Source organism: Bactrocera latifrons, unplaced genomic scaffold (assembly GCF_001853355.1).
Source record: "Bactrocera latifrons isolate USDA-ARS-PBARC rearing strain unplaced genomic scaffold, ASM185335v1 scaffold_324, whole genome shotgun sequence".
NCBI classification, from domain to species: domain Eukaryota; kingdom Metazoa; phylum Arthropoda; class Insecta; order Diptera; family Tephritidae; genus Bactrocera; species Bactrocera latifrons.
Genome location: NW_017536897.1, coordinates 215052 through 238303, shown reverse-complemented (window position 1 = coordinate 238303; position 23252 = coordinate 215052). Strand labels below are relative to the sequence as shown.

Here is a 23252-nt window from a genome sequence, read left to right as displayed (position 1 = left end):
CAACGCAGTCCCCGTCGGGGGAAGCATAGGCAGAGAGAGACCTCTACTCCGTTGGAAAGACCACGTGAAGAAGAAATTGGCTACACTTGGAATTTCCAATTGGCGTCAAGCAGAGAAAAGAAGAAACGACTGGCGCGCAGTTGTAAACTCGAATAAAAGCGCATAAGCGGTGTCTAAGTCAATAACGAAGAAGAAGAAAGCAACTCATTACATAAATTGAAATCTATAAAAAATATATAGCGCTGCTCAATCTAATACCTTAAAAAAGCTAACGAACAAAATTTTCAGTCTAACGACAACTTGAAAGCCAGTTTAAGCGACAGGTTTTTAATTGTTTAAATTATCGAACTTTTTCATTGACGCTACCTCGCGCTCGTAGCTAGCTGCAGGCAATTTATTTCACACTCTATGCTTTCTCTTACTTTATTAAGCTGCGAGTTTTCTGCTTAAATATTTAATTTTTTATTTTAAATATATTCTCATATACTCTGGTTTTTTTTTTTTTTTTTTTTTTTTTTTTTTTTTTTTTTTTTAAAACTACGCTCTTCTGCGCTTCCAGATTTACACAGCAGACCGTACGGGTAGACGTTTCGGGTAAAAGTTGTTTGCACTGTTTGCCAAAAAACCAGAAATCGTGTTATGCATTTAAATAGTTTGCACTAATGATTTGGGAGGAATGCTCTAAACAGTACAGCAGAGTATGAATTAGTAATAAAACAAGATTAAACATAATAAATAAGGCAGACCACGGAAAACAGATTTGGTAAACGAACTGTGATTTTGTTGTGACATTTTGTTGTAGCTCTCTTTTTATACAAAACTTCAATTCATTAATGTTTTAACGCAAATTCATATTTTATAACAATTCATTCATGCTAGACAGCTAATTTTAGCAGCTTTTAGAAGACAAATAACCAGAAAATCTGATTTCAGTAACTTGTTTGAAGCGAAGTCGGCTTACCCACATTTACTGTGTTTCTCAATATTGTCGTGCGAAAATGCAAACTAAGAAAATATGTCCACAGGAGCTGAAATTTGTTAAAGCATGCTTTATTAACCACGTGGAACTATGTAAGTTTATGGTTACTTAAACACTGAGAGCTAATTTCTTGGTCAAGGTAGCAGTCATTAGAAAGCAATAGAAGTGCTAGTCGCTAACTTCTCTTCCATATAAACTTAAGGTAGCCTGAACACTGCAGGGTTGCTTTCTATGCCTAGGTGGCGTCTATTAAGGAACAATTAAACTTCAGCTGTACAGAATTATGATTCTTGCTCAGCAGTATATTTCGCTACATAACATACAGTTGAAATTCAATAACTCGCACTTTCATAACTTGCAGTTCTCCATAACTCGAACTCTTTAATTGACAATAGAAGTCAAATTTCCTGCCATTTCACGAGACATTTCTAACTCGAAATGTTTTGTGGATTATGTTAATTCGAGTTAGGGAAGTTCAACTGTATCTAAATCAAAGTAAGACTTGACATATTATTGGAAATACTTAATAAAATGTGTGTTACTCTGATATCCTTCCGCGTTTGCGAAGAATATCGAGATTGAGCTGTAACTCAAATAAACAACACTTGAAGCAGCTAAATACTTGCATACGTAAAATATTTACAAAATATTTTCTACTTAATCTCAGCACAAAAAGGGATGATTTCCACCATATACACATATCAACCTCTAAATATGTGCGAGTATGTATGAGAAACAGCGCACAAAAATAAACAGACCTTCGGCGTGAGGCCATGTAAGGACATAATGCGCTCAGGAATGGTGGGAGGCGGCATGTTATGGCATCATAGCAATAAATTAAAAGTCAAGATAAGGGGGAAGCAAGCGTCCGAAATCGGGTTATACGGTTCGTGATGTTGCATTAAATGTGCAAATTTAGTGAGCGAAGACGAGCTGGAAACTTACATACTCGTATGCATGACAATATGTTCTTAAAAGGATATGCTAGATTTAAAAAAAAAAAAGAAATATATATATAAATCAATAAAACACAAAACAACTTGTATGTGAACCCATTGTAAGCTTGCTTTTTGGCGGCCATTTTTGAAATCATGCTTTCAATTGCTTACATTTTTGTTGACGGCGAAGGTCCTTACCCCATTAGTGCGCTTATAAAATGTATTAAAGCTGCTACCTATTTACATAGGAGTTTTCGTAACAACTTGTGCGCTAATTTAGTTCTCACTGCACTACACTTGTTCGGCTAAATTGCTAGAAGCAGCAATAACGCAAAGGAAATAACCGCAAAAATATGTGGCGATTAAAAGAAACGTGTGTCATAAATATAAAGTATTTGTTTGCTGCATGGAATTTAAACGATTCATTTAATAAACCGATATCACGCTCAACATTTAGTGGTAGTTTGAATTAGAAAACCGCGATGCATATGAAATCTTTTCGGGATTGAGTTAAAAATAAAAATAAACGAGGAACACGGCAACTTCTTTTAGACAGAAGCTACCCTTTAGAAATAAAAAAAAATTTCCATACAAGAATTTAGTTTTGTTTATTCAGTTTGTATGACAGCTATGGGCTATAGTGATCTGAAAATTTTGTTTAGAATTTACAGCGTTGTTTGGGCAATAATTCGTGTCAAAATTCATAAAGATATCTTGTCAAACGGAACGGTCTTCCAAAGAAGCGCTGGATTTTGATCGGTCAGTTTATATAGTAGCTTTAGTTATGCCGTATTCGATCTGGACAATTTGTTCAAAGATTATAGCCTTCGACAATTATTCCTTACGCTTATATAAGACTGATTCTACAAAAATCACCTCTAAACTTCCTATCAAGCTTTCAATAATTTTAAGAACTAATGCGATGAGACAGTTATAATACTAGCTTTGAGTACTAAATTAAGCTATAACTATATTTACTATTATTGAGAAACAAATATTTCAAAACATGTGTGAAAAAGCGTAAAAATTATTGTTTGGCGTTAGAGTAAATCTTCAAATGAGCAGTTATCGATAAAGCAATGAAGGAAAAAAACAAACGCGCTGGATTTTCGACTATATAAAAGGTAGAAATTTAAACGATTTCACTTCGAATCCACTTTTTAAAGCCATACAACTATTTAAACAGGTCCAAGTAAAGGTGCTTGTCACCGTACTGGAACTATTCAGAAAGATATATTCGATATAAAGCTACCTGGAAGCAAATTGTTTTTTTTTTTTTCTTTTTAAATTATATAATATAATATAATGATACACCTACTTCGGCAACAATTTCGGAAAGTTTAACACAAATATGATGTTCAAAGGTGTAAAAAAAAATAATTTCTGAGCGTAACAACAACTCACACAAATGAAAGTTTTCTGCCGATCTCTCTAGCGTAAAATATCTACTACAATTTGTTGAACATATACCAAATCAACTTTAGTATATAAAATATTCGTATATTTGATATTATAAAATATTTCTTGTACTCACCACAAACATCCAACCAACCCTCCACCCGACTTGGATAATTTATAGCGCAAACGCGATTAAAAGAACGACGTCCCATCTTGTGACTGCAATATTTGTTGTTATTATGCTCGAAACACCACGCTCTCTTTGCAATTTCACTCAAACAAATGTATCAATTTTCGTCCTGTCGCTCTACGCTGTCTCTTAATATCCACACTACACTTATACGCTCTATTTTATTCACCACACTTTATAATCTCTCACTCTCTCGCTGTTTAACGCTCACTGTGCGCTATTATCCACATCCACTTGTTCGCACGTACACTACGTGTCCTTCGTGCTCAACTCTTAACACGTTTTGTTTATTTCGAGCACTTGTTTCAGCATATAACTGGTTTTGTCTGAGCTTATTGGATTGCAAGGATATACTGATGCTTATGCAAAGGGCGCGTTATTACATTCATACTCTTTCCTTGCGCTGTGTGAGTGTGAGCACGAACACGGTTGAGAGCCGTGTACAAAGTGGACGTGTTTATACCTGTCTCTTATACACATCTAGATGTGTATAAGAGACAGCTTATGCAAAGGGCGCGTTATTACATTCATACTCTTTCCTTGCGCTGTGTGAGTGTGAGCACGAACACGGTTGAGAGCCGTGTACAAAGTGGACGTGTTTATACAGTTGTGGATGCTGTATAAAGAGTATTTTTTTTTATTTTATTTTATAAAATAGTCTTTGTTTTTGTTTTGAATCTGAGTTTTCATGAAGTGGTTCAAGTATGACGTTTGCTGATTTGTTGTTGTTTACAGAGACTTGTTTTATTTTATGCTGTTGCGTGGATTTGTGCCGATTTTATAGATTTTCCAATACGCTGACGGAAAATGCGTTAATGTTGTATGTAAAAGCTTATGCAAATTCGCATTAAAGCTTATTGGTTTAAAAATAGCTGCTTGAGTTCAATCACTTCAACACAAGCAATTTAAGCGCAGATTTTAGTTTGTCTTTGAATGTTTGCATTTTTATATTTAGATTTTCTTAGTGTATCAATTGTTACACGTTTTTGCTCGGTTTGGCAATTTTTGAAAAATTATTAAATAAATATTTTTTTAAATCTTAAGACTTACTATTATTTACCACGGAATTTTGGTTATTAAGCTTAAATTTTTGTCACTTAGTATTTGCTTATTTATACACTCACATTTTCACTTGAAATATTTTTTAAAATTACCGGTAGTTGATTTATTTATTTTTCCACTTACATATGTACATTCATATGTATATAAATTTAATACATTTTATTTTGAATATTTTATTTTTATTCTTAGTACTTTCAGTAAATATTGACTTTACCAAAAATTAATTTTAATCAGCATTATGTTATTTTTTTTAACTCAAACTCAAACCGTCAAAAGTCACTGTTCGTTTTCATAAAAAAATCATATTAATTTATGCCAGCATATTTTATTTTATTTTTTATTATATTTATTTATTATTCTTCATTTATAACCTCAAATAAATCTTTTTTCTCTATTTGTGTTATTTTATTTGTATATTGTTGAGCATACATTTGCATATTATATATTCAAGCGAGTGAAATTAGCACTGGCGCCATTGAACGTGTTGTATTAAAGTTTGCTTAAAAATGTATTATTGAATTTTTTTTTGTATTACTCATGTTCTCACATTCTTCGTTAAAATTATTTTTCCTGCAAATGAAAAAATAAAAATTTTATTCATAAAAAAGTTTACAATATTAAAAAAATACAAATAGAAACTAAACCAAGCACAAAAGTTAAATTTTTAAATTCTCAAAACAACAATAACGATGCAACTTTTTCAGATAATATCAGCCATTTAATTTTTTTACAGCTATAGATATTTATTACTGATGTCTCACAGTTTACCAATCGTAAAAATTTGTGTAATTAATTTCCAGTTTATTACAACTCTTGACAACGCGCTGAGCTGAAAACTCATTGTATGAGCTTATGCAAAACCATCACTGTCAGACGTTTTAGTAAACAACTTTGCGTTCTTTTAAGCCCGCAAAGCACTTTGATTACACATTTGCAGAAAAAATCGTATATTTAAATAATTGTGCAAAGGCACATGCTTTTAGATGATTTTTAAGAAATTTGCCGACTTGTGTCCAGCTGTCACACTTTGTTATACCGCGCGCAACGCTTTTCAATGCCACTTGTTTATTAAATATTTATACAATATGTATGTTAATATAAGTACGTGCATGCATACATACTTACATATTTATGTGTATTATTCGCGCTAAAAACTAAACACCAGCTGACTCGTAATTTCTTATTTACAATATTATTTTAAATATTGCTCAAAATTATTTGAACACCTACATATGTTTAAATAAGTTATATGTTTGCTCGAATCGCTGTTGTGTATACGAACAATATTAAATAATATTTAATTTTATCTGCGGTATTTTACAAAAACACCCACAAACCGCACTGCACTTTCGCGATAAATTAAATGAAATATGCAACAATACTTGCGAAAAGTGATAATTTTTTCAAGTAATGAAAATATATTAAATAACTTGCGGTTGTTTCGTTTTATTTTTGTTTAAATTTTTCTTTTCTTAGTCATTTTTACTTGTGGTATGTAAATAATTATTTTAACAAGTKTTAAAACCACGAATCGATAACAAAAGTAAATCGATATACCAAACACATCTTACATATTTACGATATCAACATATTACATTTAAGTGTAATGCAAATTAGCAACAGCAAACTAAAGCAACTGTTTAGCAGTTTCTTTCTCATTTATGTACATATATCTACTAGAGAATTTATAGATAAATCCAAACGATTACAAGCAATTCCTCAAAATACACAATAGTAAACACTTAAAGCACTTAGTTTAAAATAAAAGAAAAATAATTAGGATTAAATTTGTAAAAATATTTAAAATATTCATTCAGTTTTCATAGAATTTAGTTTATTTTATAATTGTATTGCTTTGACTTTTATTTTTTTTAAATTAAATTTCATGCTGATAATCTGTAGTAATTGTAATATGTATAAATGTTTGCATAATTTTGTTTAATTTTTCGACACGCCTTTCGTCCGCCTTTTTTTTTATAAATTTTCTTTAATTGTTTTGATATTGCATGAACAATAACATTTGTTTATTTTCAAAATATGTTAACACATTAATTTTTAGCAATAGCCACAAAATATTTTGCACTTTTGTTTTTTACAGCTCCAAGCACTTCTTTGTTTAGGATTTCGTCTATTCGCTAATGCCTTTAGTTTGACAAATAAAGACAGCATTCTGCTAATCCCTACACCCACAAAATAAACTAGCTTTTTTATTCGTACCGCATTTACTTATTTATGTAAATACATACATACATATGTATGTACATATGTACAGATTCAAAGCAGTAGTACCTGACAGTCTCACTGTTCTTAATCCAACAGATAGAACTTTTTGCACTTTATTATCAGTATGCCAGCAGCTGTGTATCAGTCTGCAAAATTCGCACAAGTAAACATACACAAAGTGAATACACATGGTAAGCAAATCTACACATGCATATGTGCATCCATTTCCAATTTATTTATTTTCTTTATAGATTTTGTATTGTTTTTATTATATTTTCGCGATAACTATCACCAATTGTTATTGATTTTATTGTGTATACACACGTACATACACACATACATATGTAAATGTAAATATGCATGTACATACATCTATGTATATACATACATACATCTATGTATATACATATGTACATATTATATATGAATCTGTATAATGGTTTTATATGAACATATTGTTCTTATTATTGTCTATGCATTCATACATACATATGTACATATGTATGCACTTTCGTATTTTTTCTGCTGAAATACATATGTACATATATACAGTCTGCTATACCATATATTGTCAACGCACTTTATCAGCACCCGCATGTGAACTTGCCGCTCTGTGTGTTAACAGCGTAGGCACTTGTCTGCTGCAACACTCATCACACAAACTTACACAAATCTGCAATTATAAACGCGTGTATGTATGTATTTTATTTTACACAAAACATATTTTCGTAGTTCCAATTAACAAACAAACATTTTATTGCGTGCAGTTAAAAATTGTATTTATGTTTACACATATGCTTTATAAAGCTAATTCACACAGCTTCTTTTGCAACAAACATTCATTTACAAATAATGCGACTAAATTCTCAACTCACTTCGTTTCTCGCCTTCAAATACCAAGCAACAACTTCTTGAGAAGAAAAAAACATTAAGCTAACATGCCAACAACTCCCATATGAATATATATTTACATACACGCATACATGCATATATACGCAAGTAAATAAATGTCAACTCCAAAGGGACTAACGCACCTACATACATACAAAAATACACATTGCTTTCGCTCGTTTGAGTGATGGCTTTGAACGAGACAACAGAATCTAATAAGCAAATAGTTTTGACAAACATTTGTACATACGCACATTTCACCTGTGTGCATAGTGCCAATTCGTCGGTCTAGTATTTACACACGCACATACATATGTAGACAAAGCACTCGCGCATTTGTTGCTGTTATTGTATTAGCTAGCACTGTCATTGCAAGGCTGTACGCATTTTACCGAAATCCATTGATATTGTTGTTATTAGCTGGTGAATTTTAACACAAATAAATATATACACACATTTACATGTATAACTATGAAATATAATATTCCTAAGAAATATATACACTTTGCAATATTTTGTGCACATTTGCTATTATTGCGCGATAAACTACACTAGATGCTGCAAATTTTGATTCGTCACTTCCTCACTCTTTCTTAAATTTGCAGAAGGCATAATGAGCTGCCGCTGCGCTGCCATTATATCAACTCGGTACTTTTCAACTATTTTAAGTATAATTTTTCTTTTCTACTTTACATATATACATACACACAATTTGCTTGCATTTTACTATAACTAAAGCTTACCAATAAGCTCAATACGATGCGGAGCAACAAATTACAATTTCTTGGACACAAATTTCTTTAAATTATGCAAATTTAATTCAACAAGAAAGCCACTGCGAGGAAACGCGAATGAAACGACAACCGACCGCACGTATGTAACAACGATTAGTACACGCAACGCAACGATATTTTCACAGCAGCTTCACTTCATATCCCCAGCTAGAACTTTCCACACATATCCGCATCCGCGCTCGCACAATCAATTTTCAACTTCCGTACACTTATAGAATCCGCAAAATACTAAAAGAAACACTTTTGTAGTGAACAACACACGCGTGTATAGACCGTTTCACACATCCGACGCACTAATTTTATTTTCACACACGTTACTCTCCAACATCAACTCGTCACTGAAACTCTCAGCATTGGCAAAGTAAATGGTAACCGTTGCGTTGCTGAAGTTACCACGAAATACAAACCAAATGAGCACACAAGCATACAGACACACGTGCTCAGCAGACGGTGGTGGTGGATTGTATGAATGTTAATTGGCTGTTGGGTGGCTGGTGAAGTGGGAGCGTTGATACGACCGGTAACCGGTGAATTTGCGCGCGAAGAGTAGCATAAAGCAAGTTGGATGCTAAAAGACTGTAGTTTTTAACATACGTGGGTGGAAACAGTTAAATATTTAAAGCGCCCGCTTGTGTGTATATTATAATGTACACGCAATGCTTTTATTCACCACATTGGAGCTTTTGATAGTATGGTGAAATGCTTAGCCGGGACTTACAACACACTTGTGCGTAAAGTTATGTTGGGACGGCGCCGGATGTGAAGTGTTTGAATTTAAGTTAGTGGATTACATTAATTTATAGTAGAAGCAGCTTTTGTAAGAAAGCTTTAGAACGTTGAAAAGGAAAAATAAGCAGAAGTAAATTAATATTTAATTTATATGTATGTACATACATATATTAACTTATGCATTCATTTACATATTTATTTATACAACTACATATAACGTACAAAGAAATTAATCAAAACTAGAAAAAGGAAAGCCAGAATGGCTTGTTAAAGCTGTTATCGATTTATCGAAATATTAAGTACATCCGCAATTTATTGAGAAGTTTAAACGGTGATATGCGAATTTTTTTGAAAAAGAAACACTTTTTGTGGAATATTAGACAGTGCTTTGACCAACACATATACATACATATGTATAATTATAATTGTAAGTCAATAGTAATATCGTTAAAAACTTTTGCCCGGATTTAAATATCTTTCAATGCAAGTATGCAGGCGTTGTAAAGTCATCATCCGGCGTACATACATGATGCAATAGCACATAATTTAAAATAAATACATATAAATGTACACATAACAAATATTTTGAGTTAATTCAGCTTTACGAACACAAAATATTTAACCGAAAAACTATATTAGCTGTAATACCAACCACACAAAAATATTTATGCTCCAATTATAATTATTAGCTGCTATAAAATAAAATAATTGCATTAATGCAGTAATGTCACCCTCACAAAACGGCGCCGCATAGTGCAGTAAATTGATCGTGGAAAAAGTTGGACAACTAAACGTACTGAGAGTATAGTTAGGACATACAACAAATGCATTTTCGTATTACGGTAGAGGTTAGAGAAGCATAGTTTGCGCTTGACTCACCCAGTGGCGCGTCAGAATGTCACAGATTAGTAGCAGCAACACCTCTGACATAATCGCAGATTTGCTAACCAAGAAATTAATGATGTAGGGGAGGCGCCAAAAGAAAGTGAAATTAAAATGAGGGATGTAGGACATACATACATGTATGTATGTAGGTAAATGCAAAAGAACAACACTTTGTGTAGTTTGCATTGCTAGCACTCATCATCAGTGTTCAATCTCTGCACCCATACGCTTAAAAATGCTTTGCCAGGGGTGGAAGTTGCGTTGTGATGCCTGAAGTTAATAATGATGTCGCACGTGCGATGACTAGACGGACGCTGTGCAACGTTAGGGTGACAAACTGGCTAACTTGCTATGCACTGAATTTCACGTATAGCCTGGAGTAAATGTTCCATTACTTTTGTTTTTGCGATTGCTCAATAATGCCTCATATTTTTCAGTCAGCATACTGCTTTTTTTTTTCTTGGTTTTACGTTCTCTTAATTGAATGCGTGTTTCTAGTATTTGCAGATGAACACTTTTTAGGCAGATACCATTTACTCACAGAGCTAATATCGGCTTATATGGAAAAGATAGAACACAGCCAAAATAAAAAGAATCAAGGCCAGTTATTGGAAGCAATCACTTCAATCCGTAATTAGTTATGTTTCAACGTTCATCCCCCCTTGGATGGGTTATTGTTATTGTTGTTGTAGCGGTAGAAAATATTCCTGTAATAACATCTAGGCATGGTACCGAGTTGACAGTCTTGGGGCGGATATCTGGGTCCGTTCCGTTTACTTAGACACGACAGTTGTGGGAACGGTAAAGATATGGTATGGATCTTCAAACCAATTGTTCAAGTTAGACCACTATAGCATATATGTATGTACGTATGTAGCTGCCTTAAAAACTGAACGATCGAAATTAAGTTCTTGTATGAAAACTTTTTCATTTGAAAAGCTAAAAATTTACTAAATTTGGCAATGTCCTAGGCAATATCCTAGGCAACGGTACAATCACTAAAGAAATTGTTCCGATCAGATCACCATCAAATTCTTGTATGGAGACTTTTTATTTGTGGAGGCTATTATAGCTTCGCCCCGAATTTAAAGTGTTTTCTTGTTATTTTATATTTTTCAAGAAACCCTAGTTCGAATTTAAACAAACAAAAAAAATATGACAACAAAATCTACATAATATGTATTTTAAATTATGCGTTTTTGACAAAACTTAAATCGATAAATGAATCATGAGCGGAAGAAATCGATAACTACGATAGCTCTTACACATAATAAGAGAAGTAAATTTTTATTAACAATTTGACTTGATTTGGCTGTAAGGAAAAAAATTACTGTTATGATATTTATGTACATATGTATATTTACAACTTTCTTGTAACACTTTGCAACAATTTAAGCGTTTAAAACTTAGCAAAAAAAGTAAATAAAAAACAATTCATTAGTTGTAGTTGAAGTCACAACCCAGCCAAACTGTTTGTTTATGTTATAATTAAAAAATACGAGTTTTAAAATTATGTTACTAACAAGGAAGCTATAAATACTAGTATGTAATTGATTGGAAGGAACATAGCACTTGAGGTTGTACGAAAAAATATTATTTTTTTTTAATTACAGTACATACATATTTTAAAATTATTTTTCATTACACTCGGCAGCAAAAGTATTATTGGCAAATTTTTAATTATTTTCCAAAACTATTTGTGTTTGTTGTAGTGCAACAATGAATGTAGCGTGGTAATTATTTTATTTTATGCTAAAATCTGATAATGATATTTTGCGACACCATGTATGCATTTTTTTTTTTAGTAACAACTTGAAGCTTCAATTAGCTAAAGATATGTATTATCGACAGATTTTTATGGTTTTCCGCTACAATATTTAATAACTAATTTCTTTTATTGGATATATGGCCTTAAATATTATTTCAGCATAGCTTACTTTGCAAAAGAAGAATATTTAGTGTAAAATATTATAAAATTAAAACAAACAAAAAAAGTGATAAATGAAAGAAGAAACAAAAAATATATATGTTTCTATCTTGATTTGTCCAGGTTACAACACCGGAAATAGAAGATGAAATCCTTTCTCCAAATATTCAAATTGAACTTGTTTCAAAGAGATTGGTATGCATACATTAAATGTTCTATCCATTAGCGTGGCTACAGAATAATGTCTTATAGCTAGTTACTCATGACACTAAAGATAATTAAATGACCTAACCTAACTCTTACATAGTAGAAAAATATCAACAACTAACACCGCTTACTGAGACCTTAAACTAAGTTACAAATTAATCTGTAAATCTAATTTTCTTATAATATCCTTCGCTTTATTGAGACTCGCCGGTCCGTGTGTATTTGTTGTAGCCATCTTATAGAGATCAGTCATATATTTCTCGATGTTATCCATTGTGGCACCGTTCGGTTGTGTTGGTATGGCCAAACCAGAGAGCGCATGCGCTAACTTTGCCTTTAATTTATCCAAATATAATTCGAGTAAACGATTCTTTTCCGCCAATTCGTCATTCTCGTTAGTCATTTTTTCCACACCGAATTTCATATTCTCCACATGTTTCTCCAGTACAGCATTTTGCTGTTCCAAATCTGCTTTCGACTTGCGTAGCGTACGTAATTCCATATCGAAAACTTTATTATGCTCCAGAAATTCATTGGTGAATATTGGTATTTCACCGGGCACGGCTGTTGCGGCTGCTAGTGAGTTGGCTGTATTAGTGCTTATTGGTGTTGTGGTACTGGTTGAATTGTTATTGTGATTACTACTTGATGTGGAATTGTGATTGTTGTTGTTGTTAGTGTGTGATGTACTGTTTTTGCTTTGACTATTGTGTGCATCGCCTGCTGTGGGTGGTGTCGGTGTGCGCTTACGTCGTGGCTTATTATCCAATGTTGTCGCTGGTGGTGGCAGTGCTGGCGGTGAATTGTCCTTTTCCGAACTGCGGCGTGATTTATCTTTACCGGCGGCTGTGTTGGCATTAGCTTCCTTATTTGGCGATTTTATATTGCCTACAGACTGTGATTTCTCCTTTAAGACCGTTTTGCCAGCCTCGCCGGGACTTTTGCGTATTTGCTTGTCTTTGGCCAGCTCGCAGGCCAGCACATCAGGACGCTCTTTAAGGAAAGTGTGCAATTCGGCGAGGTAACTGTAAAAAAAATATTGGGTTAATATAAATATTTATTTTTCCAGAAACAAATTAAGGTTATGTTGCTGTAGTGTATCTACAGTACCAAGAGTTGTTAAAAATTTTTTAGCACGACGTTTTTATTAATATTTTAAACATCCACAAATCATTACATATTTGCATAAGTATTAGCCTGAAGTGAATGTTATGTGTGTATGGGTATGATGGTACCTGGTACCTGGTATGACTTTTATGAATCACAATTACTGTTTAATGGTACTTAAATATAGATATATAAATAATGCATATTGTATGTCTGTAAATGACACTCATATAAGCAATTACAATTCTTTTAGCAACTTAATTTTATAAATCACAGCTAATCAGCGCAATGTAACTGCCCTAATTTCCAATTAAAACAGTTAAACTCGCTTAACCAGTAATTTTGAGGCATATCTGGTATATAGCAATTTTACAAACTTACAAACATTAATTCAGAAATACATATGTATGTATAAAAAAATGGCATACTTAAACAAATATATGCACATGTCGTTGACTTAAATGGAGGTAATTCGCTTGATATATAGAGAATTTATACAAATACCTACTCAAAAGTGTGCTTTAGAGCTTAAGAGAATAGAAGCATTCGTACGTTACTAAAAACGATATATAGCACGAAAATCCCTTAGCATATTTGATATACAAAGCTGCTGAGCAATATAAGTTTGCACCACCTTAACAACAGCTGAGCGCACAAGGTTTCATTGTATGTGAATAATCATTGATATATGTACATATGTATTGATTTACAAACTATATGTACTCATATGAATATGTAAATATGATACGTGTGTATATGCGGACAGTAAATTATAAAAGCATTCGAATTATGAAAAGGCCGTATTTAAGTCAACTAGTCCAAAGTTGCTGCTCGCTTTCATACATAACGCACCAATATAGCAAACACAGTTACTTAACCCACTCACCGTTGCTTATCAATTTCAGCTGCTTTCATATACGGCGCTTTTTTGTCCTCCGTCATCTTTTGCCACTCTTCACCGATAATTTTGGTGTGCTCAATCGCTGTCTTGGAGGGCAGTTCCTTTCGCAGCATCTCGCGTCGATCATTCATGTAACGTACATAACCTAGCAAAAACAAAAAAAAAAACTGTTAGACAACATGCTAGTTGGTTATGCATGAATATGTTAACAGAAATCGGAATATATGTATAATAATTAACACCCATGTTAAAGTGAGCAACATATACTGCCGATAAAAAATATTTTTCACATGGGAGCTTGCCCCTTACATTATCTTTACGAACACATATTTAAATACAAGCACACATACTTACCAGTCAAGGGCATTTTTGGCGCTCCGGCCACTTTAATTTTACGCCGTTTCAAGCGGAATGACTGGTCGTCTTCTGCTGTAGCAGCGCCAACACTACTACGTTTACGGCTAGCTTTTTGCAGGGTAGTTGGTTGATGTGAGCCCAGAGCATCTTCACCATCAGACAATGATATAATGGGTATATCAACATCCAAATGTGTAAGCATTCCCGCCTTATGTGTTGATAACAACTTTCCCGACTGTTGTTGGCATTGTTCATCGGTTTTGGTGTAATCTGTTGTTGCTGTGGACTTTAATGGTATCTCTTCTATATCCATATCAATATCCTTGCTAGTACTGCTTTCAGTTGAAGTTGTTAAATTTGTTGTTGTATTGTTATCCTTTGTTCTAGTTTCCGCTGTTGTAGTAACAGCCAGAGAACTATTAGCAGCGCTGCTACCAGCACTACCAGTCAAACTACTATTGCCGCTGCTGTCTGCCATTGACGCCGCTGTTAACGTTTCGTTCATTTGTTTTTTGCTACCCTCTGTTGTTGATTCAACAATTTCCATAACTTGTTAATACAAGTAAGAAAATGCAAACACCACTATCTAAAAAGTTTTGTAGCAGTCTATTGATTGTTTTGAAACTAGCTGTTATTTAGTAAATTCACTAGCACTATTTAATTTATATGCACGGCAAAGCAATATATTATTTGCTAACGAACTTTCTTGCACGAATTCAGCTCAACATATGAAAAGGCCGCTGTGCTGGGTATGTTTAGTTGGCCATATATACTAAAGTCGCATGCTATACCCAGGGTTGCAACATAATGAAATCTTGTTCTAATTGCTTGCGAACGAAATATTTTTTTAATATTAACGTCTTTCAAATATTTAATTTTCTTTAAAAAAAAAGGAGAGCCAAAAGTTACGTGTATTTAGCTCGTTTGGACATATACATATATTGCCTATTCTTTAATTTCATCTATTATACCACTTTGAATTTATGTGTTCAGTGCAACCCCACTGTTTATACCACCATACAATTTTCACTGTCCTTTTTTGTAAAGCATATTATAGTAGACTTTTGAAATAACGTTCTTTATCTAAATTTTGTACCCGTCGGAAATTTTGCTTTACATACAAGTTAATTTGTCGAGTATTAGTATTTTTGTATTATTTAAGCTCGCTTTACTCCATTGCAAAAACGGTGGACTTCCTTTTATTGATTTAAATAACACATGATATTCATTTGGATAAACTCGCTTGCTTTTTCCTATGCACAGCTGTTCAGTTGTGTTCAGTGCAGTATTTTGCTTCAAAACTGAGCGGTATGTTCAGTGTTATTCGTTTCCACGGCAAACTGGTGTTAAAGTTATTAACAATTTGATTTTTCATATTATAAGAGCCAATTTTTATAATATACTACAAATAAAATGTAAAAGCGATTGGAAAGTTCTTCTAATTACCACTATATTTACTTAGATTATACCGGCCTTTTGACAAATGCATATATATATGCATTTATTTCTTAATTATATCTTTGCACCACATTCTTGACAAGGGTTGGCAGCACTTTTGTATTCAATTCCATCAAAAAAGAATTTCAGTTGATTGGAATTTGTTGTGTTGTTTTGAAGTATTTAATCTGCGGCGGTCAGTTCTATAAAATTAGAAAAATCTCTAATAGTTATAAAAAGAATTAAAATTTATTGCTGCCACAAAGAAACGTTCGAAAGAGTATTAATGGAAGACATAGTGTCTAAAAATAAAAGTGAAGTGTAGTGCATAATCAAGTGAAACGAATGAAAAAATATGTAAAAGTTACGCGACATTGATGTGGAAAAGGAAGCTGTGCAGTAAAAGGAAATAAATTCTAATTTAAAAAGAAAATTTCGAAATATACAAGAATTTAACAAGGCAGCTAAAACTGTCTTTAATAAAAAATCGAAAATATATATATATTAGTGTAACTGCTTGAAAGCCGCAAGAGTTCTCAGCAGCGCTATCGGGAAAGGGCAGATGGCATTATACTGCAAAAAAATGCATATTATAGATAAATAAAGGAAAGAAGACCTACAGAAACGCTGAAAAGCAAAAAGTGAAGTCCTTTTGTCTACAATACTTCAACTTACCTTTAATTTTACCAAAGTGCACCAAACGGCACAGATTTCTATTTGCGTGTTCGATACTTGTCGGAAATTAGGTAAATTTTAGTCGTGTTTTTTTGTTAATAAATGAAGGGTTTTATATATATGAATATATACTTATATATTATAATAATTCAACTTATTTGCTGCGTTATTTTCTTGCCTATTTGGCCGGGATTTCATTTGCAAATTTTTTTATTACATCTCAAATTAACATGTTAGTGTAAAAGATTTCACAGCAAAAATTGAGCTGTTATTCGGATTTTATTACTTCTGATCTTTTGGCGAGCATTTGTTTTCATTGTTAAACTGGTATTTCATGTTTCCTCTAATGTGAGGTTTGCTGCTGCACCAACCTTTTCTTTATATATTTATGTATATATGTATGTAAACAAAGGTGCATACATAGATATCTCCCAGCAAGTGGGTTAATATTGCCGACTAAAGCTGTGGGAAATGCAAAGAAGCCATGAGAATTTTATTAAGTAATCACGTACAAAACCATGATTGATGGTTAAATGCGGCACGTTTCAAATAAAAAAGGAAAGAAGCGTCGAGTGTTTCACAGTAGATAATATATTATATGCTAAGATTGTATTGAAATTTTCGTTAATGAGTTTGAAGTATTTTAAAGAAATCAGTTCTACATCTACATATTTAATAATTTATATATTACACATACATACATATGCAGTTCGAAATCATGTTTTTTCTGGCAAATAAACAAATACTTAATGAGCATATTTAAGAAGAAGAAAAATATTCCTTTGTATAGTAAATCACTATTGTTCTTTATTACAAGTTGTATATAGTTTGTTTGTATGTACGTACATACATTCATATGTATGTAAGTACAATTTCAAAGCCCATCAAAAGAAATGGTATATGTATGTACATACATACGTACACATATGCATATGTATGTATGTTAATGCATTCTATTCACACCAAAGTAAACTTTACACCAACAAATTCGTAAGGTACTACGAAAATTTGTAATTGACCTAATTTCAACATAATAGTGCTTACATTTGTTTGCTGGTTTTCACACTTTATTATGTTTGTTGTCTTTAAAGTCTTATGGATTTTGTAAGATTTTGTATGTTTAGAACTTTATTAAGAAGTTTAAAATTTCTAATAATTTTATTATACCGTTTTTAAAAAATGTATTTGCTAATCATACCCAAAATATTATTGGATTAGGAAAACTAAAAAGCACATGCCAGGTTGTCAGCTTAGCGTATAAGTCCCGGTTCACACTCTGACTCTTTTGTCGCCCAAGCCGAGTTTTTGTTGGCGAGTGCAAGTTTTCACAAGAGTTTGCTGCGCTCGGTTTCAAGTGAATATCTGCAATATATATAATATAATTATATTCTAAAATATTCATTTTATCATATATACTTTTTATAATGTGTAAATATGAATAATATGATAAAAGCATTTGAGAAAAGGGTGAATAAGCATAAAAATTAGCTTTTCAAAAATAATTTCGACCACGTAATAGGCAATGTAAAAAAATACTCGACTCAAGCTGTCAATGAGCGACACCGAACGAGAATTTGCCGATAATGAGCGGCAACCGACAAGAAACGACACTAAGGCTTTCACTGATATTAGTGACTTAAAAATAGAAGATTTATGTGTTTTAATTCCTTTTTAATGCTTTATTATTATTTATTGATAAAGAAAAACATTTTGTGAATCGTCTAAATATTTTTATGCACAAGATTTAAAAATATCAAAAATTACAATTATGCTATGTTATTTCTTCTAATACCATTTTTTTAAATATATAATAAATTTATTTCCGCCGAAGTCAAAATATCGATTAAGTTAGAACTGACGTGTACAAAGCGGCAAAAACAGCGTCAGCGGCATTATTGACAAATTGCAAGACAATCGGCCGGACGATCACAAACTATCTACTAAACATAGTAGAACACAATGGAAGTAGCGATTATGAATTTCAGAAAGTATCGAGGCTCTGAAGTCCCCAATGGATGTACTCCCGAGGAATAACTTCCTAAGAGACAAACTACCAACCAAGCAACAAGAACCTGACTTGCTAGAGTAACACTATCGCGACTTCGTTCTGAATATTGTAGCAGACCAAATTCCTAAGTAATCAGATACTTCATCATACTCATATAAAATATGTTGAAAGCCTTTATCTGTTTATTATTGCATGTATATAAAATATGAATTCAAGGCAACAAAACCACATAGACAGGCACAATTATTAAATGTAGTTATGCGCGTCCACTGGAGGTCATTGCAGCAATTGACTCAAAATGTAAACTTTTCATAAAATAGCCACACAAGCATCATCAAAACTACGAAACCACTCGGACCTGCATTCAAATGGTCCACCACGCTATCATCATGTCTTCAGCCCGGTCATCACTTGCGCTTTGCTCTATCGCTGAACGCAGTAAACAGCGTAAAAATAAAAACACTAAACTCTCACGCGCCGCAAGAAACGTGTGCCGCACATTTCCAACTATGAGCTGCTGTGTGATTCGGCTATGCTGCCTGACTGACACGTCCTCCGGCGTGCTTGCAATTTTTCTTTCTGTTTCATTGAACTTCATGTGCTGTTTTTGTAAACTTTGAACTTTTTTCCATGCCACTCAGTCAATTGTTAATCAGTTTTTATGTCTGTATGTCTGCAGCTTAAGCACTCCTCGAAAACGTTTGTCGACCAATCACTTGTTAGCTGCAGCCGCGCGACTTCCAGCACATTGCCCTTATCAAGCGCGCTGTTTATGCGTACTTACTCGGCTCTCAATATTATCCCTTTCCCTAATTTTCCAGCATTTCACATCGTTTGTTCGTCTGCTAATTCTTTATGTTTTTGTCTCGCCATCACTCCACCTTCTCATGCCAAGCCGTCCATTCTTTGTTGGTCGTCGCTGTTTCAATGCTTCGCCATAACTTGATTTTGAGTTTTCATATCGGCTTAGCGATTTTCTTGTTCGTAGCTGGGACGCAGACAACAAAGCGCAGTTTTTGTCCGACTGCTTCTTCTCCGTAAAATTTGCAATTTCAATTTCTTAAGTGCGATAAACTTTTATTTCTTTACAACGGCAAGAATGGGTTTTTACCACCTAAAAATAACGTTTTGTGTTCAGCGTTACATGTAAAAAATAACAGTATGTACGCTTCGTGGCTCGCTGAACTTAAATCTTATTACATTCTACATACGGCAAATATAATCGTAGATGATCAATCACATGACCCAGATTACAAGTCCCTTTGTTCACTGTGAAGTGGACTTTCTGTTACAACTAAGCGTAATTCTAGATTTACATTTTCAGATAGATGTTCGATTTTGTTTGAATGAGTGACCTTCTGATAAACACCCAGAAGAGTCATTGGTATAGTGCAAACAATTTTATAATTGTGTAGGCATATAATCCTCTGATAGCATTAGTGCCAATCGAAAAGGTCGCACTATTTTATTCAACGTCACCTTACACAGCGGTATTAGCTTTGCGGGGTTTTGGTATCACGCGGTGAGCTTCAATCTTTCACACACTACGCTCAATAAGATCTTATATGCGCTATATGGGAGGCTTATCCCATGGTAATTGCCGCAGATTAGGAGTTGTCCTATTTTGTGGATTGGCCAGAGCACATTTAGCTTCCAATTTTCGGGCATGCTTTCATACGCCCCGCTGTATTTAAATAACTCGACTGGTTGCTTTTCAGACGGGTAATTGCTATTCGAACCTCATCATAGTCGGGGCAACGGAACATATATTCCGTCATCATCGATTAGGGAATCGGGTTCGCCATCTCCGGATGTTACACTTTCACAGGCTGGAGAATTGTTCCGTCACAATTTCAGTATGCTCTGAGCATCAGCCACTAGATTAGCACTTTGGGTCCTACAGGAATATATATTCCGGTCTTGAAACCTTACGTAAGTCGCACTATGTGTAAAATTTTACTATATTTGTTTTATAGATTTCATTTACTTTGCTTTCTTCGCACCGTTCGACCCATATCACCTACTTTCTCGTATACTCATTTGCATGTTTTCATTTTTGTTTTCTTTTTTCGAGTCTGTATTTGCTTTTAGTTTCACATCTTCAATTTGCTGCGTTTTTTCCTTTTCTGTTGCGGCAAAACTTTAATAAATTACCTCAGCACCCATATTCGTTCAGCGCTAACATACTTTGAAAGTCATACAATTTTCAACGCTATTACCGTTTCCTCTTTTGCAGTCTTTTCTTACACTTCTTGTACTCTGTACGAAATTTTCGTCGAACATATTTGCGGCAAAACGCCGAGAGTGCCAATAAAAACAGTTAAAATCACATACAACAATAAAAATGAAATTATTTGCAAATTCCAGTTAATGAGTATTGCTAATAAAAAGCGAACAGCTGCGCGTAGGCGCAGGTCGCTCATATGGATGAAACCTCAACTGGGGAATTACGTGATTATTTATACATATATTTAGTACATACATATGTATTTTGTGTTGAAATTAGGCAAACTCGAGCGCCGCCACATTTTAACTTTGTGCTTTTTTGAAATTATTTTTTACGAATCTGCGTATGTCAACAAACGTTTTGATAACTATACAATTATTTATACATTATCAGCATTTTCGGTACTTTATTATATTTAATGAATCACTGTTTTATGCTTGGTATTATGCATTTTCATATATGTGGCCTATTGCCATTGACATACGACTTTATACCGCGTCGCAGTGTGTGAAACCGACATTGCCATTAAGTGCAAACTAAGTCAGCAGATTCTTTGTTGTTGTTATAAATTAATTATTTTTATACCCTGAACAGGGTATATTAAGTTTGTCACGACGTTTGTAGCACACAGAAGGAAGGGTCGAAGATCCTATAAAGTATATACATACATATATCCGTATAAATGATCAGTATGTCGAGCTGAGTCGATTTAGCCATGTTCGTCTGTCTGTATATATACGACTAGTCCCTCAGTTTTTAAGATATCCTTTTGAAATTTTGCAAACGTCATTTTCTCTGCAAGAAGCTGCTCATTTGTCGGAATTGCCGATATCGGACCACTATATCATATAGCTGCCATACAAACTAAACGATCGGAATCAAGTTCTTGTATGGAAAACTTTCACATTTCACAATGTATTTTCACAAAAGTTCACACAGGTTATTTTCTAAATCAACAATGTAATATCAGAAGAAATTGTTTAGATCGGATTACTATAGCATATAGCTGCCATACAAACTGAATGATCGGAATCAAGTTTTTGTATGGAAAACTTTCACATTTGACGATATATCCTCACGAAATTGGGTATGAGTTATTGTTTGTAGAAATAATGTAATATCAGAAGAAATTGTTCAGATCGGCTCACTATAGCATATAGCTTCCATACAAACTGAACACATAGATACTAACAGAAATGCACATGTGAAGGGTATTTAGCTTCGGTGCAACCGAAGTTAACGTTTTTTCTTATTTTTATTCAAATAGATAAGGCCAATAGAGATATAGAGAGGTGTATAATAGAATAATTATTATAATGACTCAGGGTTTTTTCGTTGCGTCATTTTGTTAATTGAACATACTTTTTTTTCTGAAATACGTTTTCGGTCGTAACATGGTACAAGAAATCCGGTTAGAATTCCTTAGTAATTTTTGCTATATAAAATAATATTACTTAATCTTTTGGCGTTGTAGCCGTCTATTAGTTGCTTTGATTTGCTCATTTCGTCACTACTATCCAGTATCTCTCTCTTAATACCTTTTCCTCACGTCTCAGTTTCTCTTTTAAGTGAGCGCTGAGAAAAAAGGCTTTGGTCTCATAGGCGATGCCGAGGCTGCTGATTCAGTCACAATCCTTATCAGTTCCTCAACCTTTACAGCATTATAGTGGGACTATATTTTCTGATGGAGCAAAAACAATATAGTTTGTGAACTATATTGTTATGTTGACTTCGAAGAGATTCGGACGAAGGCAGCTTTTAATAAAGCGGCTAGTTGGCTAAAGGAACATTCCTCAACAAGAAGAAACTATGTAGCAATATCGATCTTACTGGACTTCGTTATTAATATCCTGTACCTTCTTACCAGAAATTGGGTCTTGTAGTCTTACTTTCTTTCCTGATCGACTTATTTCTGAAAACAATCAATGTATTATATTATATAGTATAATATCAGGTGAGAGTATCAGCCGTTATTATCTTCAGCCCCCGCACTGCGACCTATCTCTTTATATACCATATTCGGTTCGTTTCTTTAAAACGATTTATGGCAGCTCAAATTGTGCTTGCACTTAATTCGTAACTGTATAACCTATTAGAAATCTGCAGTATTCCTTCTACGGCAAAGATTGCTCATATGATTCACTTTGTTCTTCAGATCTAATTAGGCTGTTTCAAATTATTGCATAACAAGTGGAGTCTTCCGTACTAATAATGACTCATTCGATTGTATTTGTATTGTACACACAGTGTACGCTAAAAGTTTTTGATCGGTATTATTTTTATTTATTTTTTTTATTATTATTATTTTTTTTTTTTA

General features: G+C 33.5%; 2 protein-coding genes across 3 annotated transcripts in view; one reads left to right on the top strand and one right to left on the bottom strand.

The window, feature by feature from the left end:
* Positions 1–11425: 11425 nt before the first annotated feature.
* Positions 11426–16062, bottom strand: LOC108971113 (high mobility group protein 20A). The gene is made up of 3 exons (XM_018936956.1): positions 14586–16062; positions 14217–14376; positions 11426–13248 (listed from the first exon to the last, which is right to left on the bottom strand). The coding sequence occupies exons 1-3, from the start codon at positions 15133–15135 to the stop codon at positions 12372–12374; spliced, it is 1587 nt and encodes a 528-aa protein (XP_018792501.1). The 5' UTR covers positions 15136–16062; the 3' UTR covers positions 11426–12371.
* Positions 16063–16196: 134 nt separating this feature from the next.
* The window catches only part of LOC108971114 (multivesicular body subunit 12A), a 17693-nt gene continuing 10637 nt past the window's right edge, over positions 16197–23252 (top strand). Inside the window, exon 1 of one of the 2 annotated variants that reach the window (XM_018936957.1) lies at positions 16197–16771. The gene's annotated coding sequence lies outside the window, so the exon portion shown is untranslated. Of the gene's footprint in view, positions 16772–20534; positions 20641–23252 lie in introns of those variants that run through there. The other variant, XM_018936958.1, reaches the window with a different exon arrangement.